Source organism: Nanorana parkeri, unplaced genomic scaffold (assembly GCF_000935625.1).
Source record: "Nanorana parkeri isolate BGI_ZX_2015 unplaced genomic scaffold, ASM93562v1 scaffold251, whole genome shotgun sequence".
NCBI lineage: Eukaryota > Metazoa > Chordata > Amphibia > Anura > Dicroglossidae > Nanorana > Nanorana parkeri.
The window spans coordinates 745,529-758,398 of record NW_017306519.1 but is presented as its reverse complement, the minus strand read 5'-3'; the positions used below and the strand labels follow the sequence as shown (position 1 = coordinate 758,398).

The 12,870-nt window shown below is 42.7% G+C and overlaps 1 protein-coding gene across 1 annotated transcript in view; it reads right to left on the bottom strand.

Annotated features, from left to right (window-relative positions):
- The window catches only part of TRAF2 (TNF receptor associated factor 2), a 30,659-nt gene that overhangs the window by 3,260 nt on the left and 14,529 nt on the right, over positions 1-12,870 (bottom strand). The window contains exons 5-8 of the mRNA XM_018556759.1: positions 7,741-7,815; positions 5,762-5,836; positions 4,159-4,512; positions 2,583-2,760 (exon numbers count right to left, since the gene is read on the bottom strand). Of these exons, the coding sequence (XP_018412261.1) occupies positions 2,583-2,760; positions 4,159-4,512; positions 5,762-5,836; positions 7,741-7,815 (682 nt within the window). The remainder of the gene's footprint in view (positions 1-2,582; positions 2,761-4,158; positions 4,513-5,761; positions 5,837-7,740; positions 7,816-12,870) is intronic.

Below are 12,870 nucleotides of genomic sequence, written 5' to 3'. Positions count from 1 at the left end.
CTGCATGGGGTCCCTTCATCACATTGCTTGCCTAATAAAAGGACTCCATATCGTCGCAAAACAATGTTTGCTTTGTGATAACGTGAACATGAGTCAATAAAAGATGTATTGGTATCCTAGTTTGAGTGACGGTGACTCCACTTTTTATTGCTTTAAATTCTGGCCTGCATTTTATGGCAGCAATACATACAGCAAGACATCTTTGCTGACAAATATATCAAAACCAGACATGACGTGTCCAATAACTGCACAGTTGGCTGGATGTTCTCCCACATGTATACTACCTACATTTCAGCAAAGGGACTTTGTCTTTAAAGCAGGCACCATTATAGATTTCTATGTAGTTCTGGTTATTAATGGCAGCATTATCCCCTATTAATCAGTCTCAGCAATGATGACCTTGAATAAAGAAAATCAGACTTCATATAGCCTTTAGTCCCCTTATTATAGGTAATGAGCTGAAAGAAGTAAATCAATGAACAGGCTCTCCGTGAAAGTGGACTTCACTTTTTCCTGGAAAATCTCTTTACCAAATAAATGCACAGTAAATGGACTATTCACAGATGCTTCTCCCCTCAGCTCCTCTACTTTTCTTTACAAGTGTGTCATTTTTTATAGCCAGCCATTAAAATCCATGCACTAAGGGTGCAATGGAAGCCAATTAAATTTTTGACGAACAGCTGCGTGGCGCTGGGCAGACCTCAAAAGCGAAAAGTTCCAGGGAGCTCATTTTGAGGATGGTATGGTACATTGCAAACATACTCAGAAAGTAGATACTCTAAGAACATCCAACATGCTCATCACGCACGTTTCCTTTCACTGCCCACAAAAGCAAGAGGACTTAACCTGGCCATACACTGGTAGATTTTTGTACCAACGTTTATATGAAAATCTGGTCAAAACATTTCATAATTCCACCAGAGACCTGACGAATGTTAATATTTTTTATCAACAAACAATTTGAACTATAAGCCAATCAAGCAAATGTAACGAAAACATTTTTTGCACAAAATGGTAACCGTGTCTACCCAGCTTTAGCAATAAACAAATAAACACCCTTGTACAGTCTCAAGCACTGCACTTGTTGCTGTTCTTCAAGGGTACCTAAACCCAAAAACAAAACTTAGATTTTTGCCCTTTGCACTCTTAAATATACTCAGGACCCCACTCCTCTATGTTATGTAGAATAGGAGAGAGGTGAAGTTTCATGGTCCTATCTTTTTTCTGTTATCCTGATTAAGTTCAGTGCAAAATCAGCAGGTGAAAATGGAGGAAGAAAACGAATGTAGCCACCACATCTAAGCACTAGTACGTTGCAGTATATTCTATTTGTGTTTCTGGGTTTAGAATGTTTTTTCTCTATGGTAAAACGTTAAACAACACTGTTTTCCAGGTTGAAAGAAAAAGTAATTCAGGAACACAGAGAGCAAGGTGAAGAGTTGCCCATTCCCAGGCTTAGTGGTTATATAGTCCAGGTAAAAGATGATTTATAGAACCCCATATGGACAAGTTCCTATTTGCTCGGCTAGTTCTGGCCTTCAGAATGGGAGGGGCATCCAGACACTGGTATAAGAAACTTTTCTGCTGGAATGGGAAATTTTTGAATGTCTTGGCTGACAATTTCTGTTCTCAAGCACCAGTAGAATCCACCAGAAGACGAGTTGACATGGTTTTTCTAAACCATAGTTCATGAAGCTCTCCCAAATATGAATTGCTCTATGGCGTTTTGCTGTGTAAACTGCAATACATATGTCACATATGTCAATATAACAACAGATACAATTGTTTGTCCACTTTTGAAGAAAAAGTGGGAAACTCCTATTGCCTCAAGGATGTATCCAGCAGTAGAGATTTAGTTTCTTTGATCAGACCAGTGTTGCCTCTCGTCCTATCAAAAGAATACCAACAAGTAAAAAAAATGGAAAAAACAAACAGTTAGTGCAGTGCTTCCCAAAGTGTGCAACATGTAGTACACCACTAGTACACATCAGGGCTGTGTAGGATGAAGCACAGAAAGAAGACCCTTATAAACCATGGCATAACTACTCCCTTGACTGCCTAAGGGCTTACTCCTGTGAAACGATAGGTTCATTCAAGTGGTAACTACATGGAAGGAGCTTGGTGATTTAAACCACGCACTGTAAAATTCTTCTTAATTTGGTCTTTAGTGGCAATAGCCAAGATGAGCCTGTGTTAATGAAATGCCCTATCCTTCAAAGGGGGGGGGGGGAGAATGGGACACTGTACAGGGGTTCACATTTCTAAAAGATACAGCTGCCATGGAACAGGCAGGTGGTCGCACACAACTGAAAAATATCTAGCAAGCACTGAATAGAATAAAAGAGATGCACCAAAAAAAGTGACCTTTGGTCCTGCAAACCATTAAATGGCTAAAGGAGTTTCACATTTACTCCATAAAGGTGAAAATTCCTTTAAATTCAATAGCAGTTCCTCCATGTGGATAATTTCCAGTGATCTGTTCCAGTGATGTGCTACCTACACATTCCTTAAGCTCAATGATCTCCATTAGATACCCTTTCTATGTCCCACATAACTCCACCAAGCTGTTATAGAGGACTCACGAGGGGAGAACATGGCTGGGCAGCGGCCGAGAATAGCATCCTGCCGCTTCTTTGCAATCTCTGGAATTTTCCAGACAAATATTCCATCAAAGGTAGAAAGTTCTGCCTCCTGTAGCCTTGTCTCCAGTTCTACTAGCTGTAGGTCCTTTTGTCCTAGCGTTCGCTCCAGTTGTCTCACCTGTGGACACAAGAGATCAAAAGAGGTTAAGACGTTTTGTGGAGGTTTATTAGCTACATATACGAGTGTGATGTGCTTGAAGCTTAGGCTGGGTTCACACCTAGGCATATCAAATATGCGCGTTTGTTGCACGTTTCTACTGCGATTCGCGGTTAAAAAAAACGCGCAACAAACGCACATTTCCGAGGGCTACCTGGCTGTATCCCAATGGATACACGCGGCAAATATGCCCCAAAGAAGATCCTGTACTTCTTTCGGCATAGGGCGTTTTGCAGCGCGTTCCTACGCACTGTAAAACGCCCAGGTGGGAACCATGCCCATAGGCAATCATTGGTTTTCACATGTTGAGCGTTTTACAGAGCGTAGGAATGCGCTGTAAAAACACCAGGTGTGAACCAGGCCTTAGTGTAGTCAACCTCTTAACTTCATTCATCTTATACAACTTGCTGACTTGTCAACTAAATACCTGCCCAGTATCCTTTTTTCCTCCTAATTATTCTCAGTCAAAGTCTATTAAAATTGCAGATTACTAGTGTGTTTTTCTTAGTTCCAGATACACCCTTTCTAGCTGTCACATGGTTTTGCTGTGCTACCTCCAGCTGCAGACTTAACTAGCAGCACTGTGAAAACCTCTCTGAATGGCTGATTGACAAGAAACTCAGATTAAAAGTGACATTAAACTGACAACGTCAACATCAGCTGCAGTGTTCTTTGGGTCCCATTAGCAGTGTACCTAAAGAAGGCTAGGTTCATATAGGAACAGGATGCAGAAGAGCCTCACTATCTGTGACATCCAGGCTCTGCCCTGTCACAATGTGAGTGCAGAAGAGCTTCTAGGAGGTGCAACTGTGATATATGCAACGGTGTGGCCCCAATCATGAAAATATCAAGTGCAATTTTTCTTTACAGATTCTTACAGCTCAGCTTACTCTTGACTTATTCAAAGCTGCTTTTGAACTGAAACCCTAACCCAACCTAAAGATTTGGAGATGAAATGGTTACATTTGGTGTCAGTTTATTAACAAATAAATCAGCACAAACACTTAGCATAGCTCAAAGATAATAAGTGTAATAGTACAAATAATAATGTTAGCACCAGGTTTAGGAGTAGGGGTTCCATGGAAAAGTTCATGTTAAGGGTTAGGTTTGCTGGTTAAGTTGGGGTTCAAAATTGAAGATCCAATAATTTTTTCTTGCTTTGGGGCAGGTCTGGTCTATGAAACCCTCTAACCTCCGCTTGAAAACATTAATTCAAGCAGCTCCAAACCTGCTCTAAAGGCCCACCAAGAAGATATTTCCAATTTCTTGCTGGAGAAGCCTCAAGTATTATGAAAGAATGACCTCTAAACATAGGGCTCCAGCCTGTAGAAAAGACTCAAGGCATCCTTTCAGAATCACCTTAGCATTAAGGATATCAATCTTCTCCTGATCTGTCCTTCGCAGCTTCATGGCCTCCTCAGTAGCTATGCTTGCCCTCTCCACCTCTTTGTTGAGGACACAGACAATATTTTCCATGACTGTGCTCTTCTTCTCCAATGTCTCGAACCTACGTAGCAAATCCGGGACTGTAGCAGTGTCCGATGTTGAATGCAAAGCAGCCAGGGAAGCTGGGTTGCCCTGCACTGACAGCGACCCCAGGCGTTGGGTGACATCGCTCAGCTCCTTTCGGTGCGGCTGGATAAACTCCCATACTTTAGCCAAGTGTTCAGGCAAGAACTTGGTTTCATGCTCAAGGCACTTATCGTTCTCCACCTATGTACAAAGAGAAGAGGTTAGTGGTTGAAGAATAATCTGAACCAATATTCATTAGGAACTACATTCTACAAAAAAAAAAAACCTAGGGTTCCAGTGGCAGTGCTCTAATATATGCAACGTGTTCAGTAAAAGGTAAATCAAGAGCCTCCTGACATCACTGCCTAGAATATATTGTATACAGTAGATGGTGCAGTCCACATTACTGAACAAAGCTAAATATAGTTTTCTGGTTAATCTTCTCTTACACGATCCAGGTAGTAGAATGATTTCTGTCATGGGATCATCAGAAGTAATTACAGGTAAATATGATTCTAGTTCTTCAAAAGGAAGAAAGATAACTGCCATGATCACACTGATTGCAGCACTGCACAATTAAAGCAGATCTACACCTTATGTTTGGGTCCAATGTGTCCAGTTAGATAGGCCTTAGAGAGGGTGGCAGGTATTTGAAAGTCTCCATATATATTTACCTACCAGCTGTAATACTCCTATCATACACTGGCACCACATCATTGATTGCAAAAGATTTTATAGAATGTTGGGTTTGGTCACCTACACAGTCCAATTGATTGATGCTCAAACTGGATGTATCATGAGCTAAGATTAGCTCATGTATGACAGTGACTCCATCCTTATGATTCCGACTTAGCTGAATGACAATACATGTAAGAAGAGAGACCTAGTGTCACATTGTTGCTGGCTAATAGGTTGTCAACGGGACAGCTTCCTTTTTAGCTCTAATGTTAATGCAGCACTACATAGAGCACCTCATGGGGATCTTGCATGATATGCACTAGCCAGTGGCTGTCCATGTTTGGTGGAACATTATACGCGTGTTTACGTGGCGACGCGTGTGCTCGCGGGGGCGGGGAACTTGAAAAACATTTTTTTTATTATTATTAGATTGATTTTATTTAATTTTAATTGAAAAAGCTTTTTTTTTTTTTTTTTTTTTTAACTTTACTTTGACTGCTATCACATAGAGCGGCTTACAAGCCCACCTGGGGCGGTCCCTTCTTTGGGACACAGAAGCGATCTGGCGACAGGTAAGTCGCCAGGATCACTTCTGTTGTAAAGCCGACAGTCGGCTCTACAAGTTTAAACAGAGTCCCAGCGGCAAAAGTCGCCGGGAGTCTGTTTAAACAGCCCCGATGCTGGCGACGTACACTGTACGTCGTCAGTCACAAAGGGGTTAAAAACCCCCATGCTTATGTGCGTTTATTCTGATCGCTTGAGCAAAGCTTACCATCTCTGTGCAACCAGCCACAAAATAACGACACGGCACTCTGCAACGGCCACACGACTTGACATGATCCTGGAACTGAGAAAGAAAAACAAGTCAGACATTGCACATTTATGGGTAACCTTCTACCACAGCCATTTTAAAGTGACAGTAGAATTGCTTTGCAGTTGTCCAAGTCTTAAAATGGAACTCTATAAAACTTTTTTTTAGGTGGGAGAAAGTTAGATATTCACATTGGTTTTTACTGCTGTCTTGTCAGAGATATGACAGAAAGGGAGAGAAATTCCGCATATTGCACAATGCACAGATGTCACTATGACACTTCATTTGGAGATTTTTCTCCTTCCATTCCGGTGACAAACGTCAAAATTCTGGATTTCCCCTCAACTCTCTCTCCAACAGAGTGTGCTTCCATAGACGCACACAGCTTGTAGAAAGCCATGCTCCCACTGTCATATTTTGACTGACAGTAGAAGGAGCTTATGGGTCCTCTGTCCTCAGTACCTCCCCCCAGTACCAAGGAGTTCGGGGAAAGCCACGCATCTTTTTGGTCTCGGTGGAGGAGACTGACTGCAGGGGGGGAGACGACACAAAAAAGGTATTGGGTGTTTACCTTAATGCAGAGAATGCAGTGAGGTAAAAAAACATCTAGCCTTTAGTGATACTTTAACATTTTCTGCCTTTCTGGTCATTTTCTTAATGCTATAAGTTAGCACTTCTTAATCCCAATGTGCTTCACTTTTTTTTATTTTAAATCTGGTGGGGGTTTTTTTTTTAATGTGTACATAGATGCGCATATGTATAAATAATCCACCTCTGTGATTATATCTGATGAAATCCTCACTCACCAGATGTCTCTAATCATACAGCCTTTATGTGCAAAGATCTGCCTCTCTGCATGTGGAGACGGGCATGGAGGAGAGAGATGAAAAGCAAAGACCAGAAAATAATTCCCCAATTATTTAAGGGGGAGAGATTTAAAAACTCCTAGTGTAGTAATTCTTAGAAAATCAGCTTTATTAAAAATAGATTAAGAATACTCACAAACATAAAAAGTAAACAATCGCTTAAAAGAAATTAATCTCTGCTCTGCTCCGTATCTCTTGTTGGCTCCTAGGAGTTTTTACATCTCCCCCCCTCCTCCCCCAGAACCATTGGGGAACGAATTTCTGAGTTTACCGGCATTATTTGCATGGACACTGGAATGATGTTTAAAGACACTTATTACTATTTAAAGTCATCTTTTGCACTTGAGCAATCTATAAAGAATTAATTGTGGTCTATTTATGCTTCACATGGTTTTACCATTTATTTAAGGATATTTATTGATGAATTTTTAGTCACTGAACCACGTTACACTGTTTAGCGCAGTGCAATTTGACACAACCCTCCCTTCTGCTCCTGGGAAATGGAAGAGGAAATATTTTAAGCATTGGCCTCATCAGTCTATTGGGTAAATAGAGGGAAATTGCTCAGTGGTTTCTCTGGCGTATTCAAGGATTGAAAGACTTCAAATCACCTGTCCAAAAGATAGCTACCCATCTACAGCCACCCTTAGCGGTCATTGTGTAGCAAAACTGCCTTCTTCATCACTATTTTTTGTAATTGCAGACAAAAGAAGGTCCCTTTAAAAACACAGTTACAGGGATCCAGTGGTAGAAAAATTAAGTAGGGGGGAGCACAGACCTAAAGATGCCCAATGAATAGCAATGAACCATACTCTATTAGACTATTACAAACCACTAGGGGCAATGAGATAAGTATCCACCTGATCCACCAGGCACTTTCATTTCAGGCACTATTATATAAGAAGGGTCACGGATTACCAGATTAGAGGGAGGATTTATGTTGTGTTATTTTTTTGTTACGAGATTTAAACCATTCTACACTTCATTCTCTACATAAATAACCAAAAACGCCTTTTGGTTGGTGTTCCACTTTATCTCAGTTTTCAGCCCAGGTCTTAAAGACAAAGGAATTACCTTCTCTCTGGGGATCTTTTTCTTGCCACAGCCTTCACACGTCATTGGAAATTTAGGGCAGATCTCATCATGAGCCTATATGTACCAGAAACAGAGAGAGTAGGTAAATGGTCATCAGTGCAGAAGACTGGGAAATGACCACAGCAAAACGTTTACTGCCTTTAAAGTGGGCCCTTACCCCTTTGACTAAAAATCACATTAGCGTGCAGCTCTGCATGCTGATATGAAATCATTTTACATTCATTAGCTAAACAAACATTTTTATTTCACTTGCATATTTTTTTTTTCAACTTCCTGGTCCACTGGCACAAATGATGTAAATCATGCCCAAGCAATGCATCCCAGGGAAGATTACATTAGCAGTGCATTGCTGGGAAATCTCATTACATTCTCAGGGAAAGGCATTTTCCTGCCCTGAGATAATGTGCATGGTCAAATGTCTTAGTCACATGTGCCAGAGATCCAGGATGTAAAAGTAGATCTATTAATCTGCCCTTAGTAAAAATGGCCACTGTGAAAAGAATGGGGAGGAAAACAAATAACGCATGCAAAAAATAAAAGCTGGCAATTATCTAGAACAGGGGTGGCAAACTCCGGCCCTCCAGCTGTTGTGATATTTACAATATTTACTGCATGCATTGGTGGCTTCTTCTACCTTCTAGCTGCTTTTTTGATTTTGGATTGATATACATAAGCAAAAAGGTGTTAATTTATGCTGCTGTGGGATTAGACACCATGCTGATATCTAAATCACATCAGAAGAAAAAAGCCTTTCCCAAAGCAACACAAAAACATGACCAAAAAATGTATACAGACCAGACTAACAGACCCTGTGCCAGTTGGACTATTTGAGGAGATGCTGGCACATTACAGCCTGCAATCAATTTGCTTACAAAAGTAGTCAGAAATATAGAAACCCTTGTTTCGTACTGCACCGGACCACCTCTGGCCATGCTGACTCCATGGGAGTCAGGTAGCATAGAGGTGTTAAACATTAATGCAGACATTGGTGTTTCGGCCATTCAAAGCGGATGGGCGTGTGCTCTCTTCTACAAATGCTGCATTGATGTTCATCCCAAAGGTGTCATGGCACACTGAATCCATCATGTTGGTGCCGCTGAAACCAGGGCCATCAGACAAAATGTTTTCCTAGTCTTCTACATTCTGCTGCTGATGTCACTTATGAGCAACAGGCATCACTGTGGCTTAGTGAGCAGCACCGTGGTTTTAGTGGTTAAACACTTCTGCCTTGCAGCGCCAGGGTGCTCAGTTGGCACTCCAATCAGAATATATCTGCATGATCTCCCTGTACTTGAATGGGTTCCTCCAGGTACTACGGTTTCCTTTGACACTTCAAAGTCATGCTGCTAGGTTAACTGGTTCCTGTCTAAAGCGGCTCTAGCATGTGTATGTATGAATGCATGCATGTGAGATAGGAAACTTAGATTGTAAGCTCCTTGAGGGCAAGGACTGATGTGATCGTGCAATATGCAAAGTGCTGCAAAACTTGCTGATATTATATAAATGCCTGTAATAAATGAAATAAGATAAGATAAGGTGTTACAATTTGATTATTATATTGGTGCTATGTGTGGGCAGTTGTAAGGGCAGCAATTGTCAGCCTTCAAGTGACCTTTAACCTCTCCGACTCAAGTAGCCGATTTAGTACATATTACAGAGGCATGGTCCACTGTTGTCACCATCAGGAAACCTGTCCTGAGAAATGCCATGCAGCCATTGTTGGAGTGTAGGTACACAAGATGTGACTAAATGAGGCTGTAGAAGATCAGCAGCCCTAATATGCAGAAAAGCTAAAAAGAAAGTGAAAATGGCAGTACAGTGGTACCTCGGTTCGCGAACAGGAAGTTTGGTAAAATGTTGCCTCTGTTTGCGAAATCTGCATCGGGTGACGAACACGAACGTGGCCATTTTCCCCACTCTGACACGTGGTCGTGGCTTCCTCTAGTCAAGATCGCGGTCACAGACAGACCTGTGCACACTTGCAGTGAAGCTTTTTTGTGCGATTTTTAGCACACAGTACTGTACAGTATCATTCAATCCAGCATGGCTCCAAAGAAAGTGCAGCGCGGTAATGAAGGTGACCAGAACGTGCAGCGCGGTAATGAAGGTGACCAGACCGTGCAGCGCGGTAATGAAGGTGACCACAACATGCAGCGCGGTAATGAAGGTGACCACAACGTGCAGCGCGGTAATGAAGGCGACCACAACGTGCAGAGCGGTAATTAAGGCGACCACAACGTGCAGAGCGGTAATTAAGGCGACCACAACGTGCAGAGCGGTAATGAAGGCGACCACAACGTGCAGAGCGGTAATGAAGGCGACCAGAGCGGTAATGAGGGCGACCAGAACTTGCAGAGCGATAATGAGGGAGACCAGAACTTGCAGAGCGATAATGAGGGAGACCAGAACGTGCAGAGCGGTAATAAAGGTGACCAGAACGCGCAGATCGGTAATGAAGGTGACCAGAACGTGCAGAGCGGTAATGAATGTGACCAGAACGTGCAGAGCGGTAATGAAGGTGACCAGAACGTGCAGAGCGGTAATGAAGGTGACCAGAACGTGCAGATCAGTAATGAAGGTGACCAGAACGTGCAGAGCGGTAATGAAGGTGACCAGAACGAGCAGAGCCAGAATGGTAAGAAGAAGGTTTTGAAGAAAATTACCATTGAATTGGAGGAAGGAAATTGTAGAAAAGCATGATCGTGGTATTCATGTGACTGATCTGGCCTCAGAGTACAAGATGGCGAAGTCGACCGTCTCTACTATTTTGAAGAATAAAGATGCCATCAAAAGGAGCTGATGTGGCAAAGGGAGTAAATGATGTTAACCAAGCAGAGGACACAAGTACTGGAAGAGGTGGAAAAAGGTTTGTTATTGTGGTTGAATGAGAAACAGCTGGCAGGTGATAGTGTTAGTGAAGCTGTGATCTGTGAAAAAGCCAGGAATTTGCAGAGTGATTTACTGCAACAAAACCCCTCCACAAGTTCCTCTAGTGATGAATTTAAAGCCAGTAGAGGGTGGTTTCCGCAAGAGAAGTGGCATCCACAGTGTGATAAGACATGGTGAGGCTTCCACTTCTGACAAGGCCGTTGCAAAAGCCTACAAGAAAGAATTTGCGGAATTCATGAAGGCAGAAGGACACGTCGCTCAACAAGTGTTCAACTATGATGAAACCTATATCACGCAGGAGGAAAAGGCACTGCTGGGGCTCAAGCCCATGAAGGACAGATTGACCCTTTTGCTGTGTGCGAACGCAAGCGCCGATCTGAAGATTAAGCCCCTACTGGTGTACCATTCCCAGACCCCTCGAGCATTCAAGAAACAGAATGTGAACAAGGCCAGACTGCCTGTCATGTGGAGCTCCAATGCGAAAGCTTGGGTCACAAGGCAATTGTTCATGGAATGGCTGCACGAGGTGTTCGCACCCACCGTTAAGAAATATCTTTCCGACAACCAACTGCCTGAGAGGTGCCTTCTTCTGATGGACAATGCCCCGGCACACCCTCCAGCCTTGGTGGATGATATGGACGCTGAGTATGACATCATCAAGGCCAAGTTCCTCCCCCCCAACACGACACCTCTTCTGCAGCCCATGGACCAGCAAGTGATCTGCAACTTCAAGAAGCTGTACACAAAGGCGCTCTTCACCAGGTGTTTTAATGTCACTGAACAGACGTCCTCGACTCTGAAAGAGTTCTGGACGAAACATTTCAATGTCCTCCACTGCATCAACCTCATTGACAAAGCGTGGGAAGATGTCACGTACCAGACCTTAAACTCACCCTGGAGGAAACTGTGGCCAGAATGTGTCACTGAACGCGACGCGGAAGAGTCTGATGCACAGGTAGTGGAGGAGATTGTGTCCATGGGCAAAGAGTATGGGTCTGGACGTCGATGGTGCAGACATTGAGGAGCTTGTTGAGGACCATAAGGAGGAGCTCACAACAGAAGAAGAACTTGCTGAACTCCAGAGGGCGCAGCAGAAGGCGCTTGTTGAGGGGCATTCCACAGAGGAAGAGGAAGACAGGGAGGAGGTTAGCAGTGATGTTATAAAGTCCATTATGGAAAAATGGAATGAGTGCCAGGATTTCTTTGAGAAGCACCACCCCAAAATAACTGTGACGAACAGAGTCTTGAATCTGATGGACAACGTGGAGGGTTATGCAATGCAGGAAAAAACAACAACTGACAGACAGATTTTTCGCAAAAATTTACCTTGCAGCTAAGAGACAAAGAAGAGAGGAAACCCCTGAAGGAGATCTCCCCGATGTCCTTATGGAGGGGGACTTTCCCCTCCAAACAATAACCTCCTCCCCACCCACCTTCCTGTCCTCCATGCCAGAAGTCGCCCCAAGAAAGGTTAGTGTTCACTCTCTTCATAATGTACTGTACTGTACTTGGTTTCATATTTTTGTGGTTAAAATTTTTTGTACATATGGTTAAGAAATGATTAACCTCATTTACATTGAGCCCTATGGGAAAATGTGATTCTGTTTGCGACCAAAATCGGTTCGCGACCACGTCCATAGGGGTCAGAACGGATTAACCTTATTTACATTGAACCTTATGGGGAAATTTGATTCAGTTCGCCACCAGAATCGACCAGAATTGTAGAACCAATTAAGTTCGTGAACCGAGGTACAACTGTATTTAATATTAAAATAATATGTTGTCTGCCGTTATCCAATACAACCTTGAGCTCATCCATCAGTGTTTCTTGTGACAACCCACAGTTGAATGATAATGTTAATTGCTTTATTGCGGATGGCAGGTCCCCACAAGGGCTAAAGCTGCCCAACATCTGCTATATTCACCCTACTTAAGTGACATTGGACCTACAAAAGGGCATCAGTGGTCTTGGCAGTCCTCGAGCACACCTTGTACTGGGGTTTCATATTTTTTTAATAAGTCCATCAGTTCAAGATTTAAGTTCATCCTCTAATCCGTCCACACTGAAAGAGGCTGTCAAGTTATGTCACACCAGGGTCGTTCCACATCTAGACTCCGGCATAGGCTCACTTTGGCAGCTATGTTTCTACTTTCCTAGCCATTAGCTGTATGTCCACACACAGGTGATAAAAAAAAAAAAAAAAAAAAAAAAAAATTTAC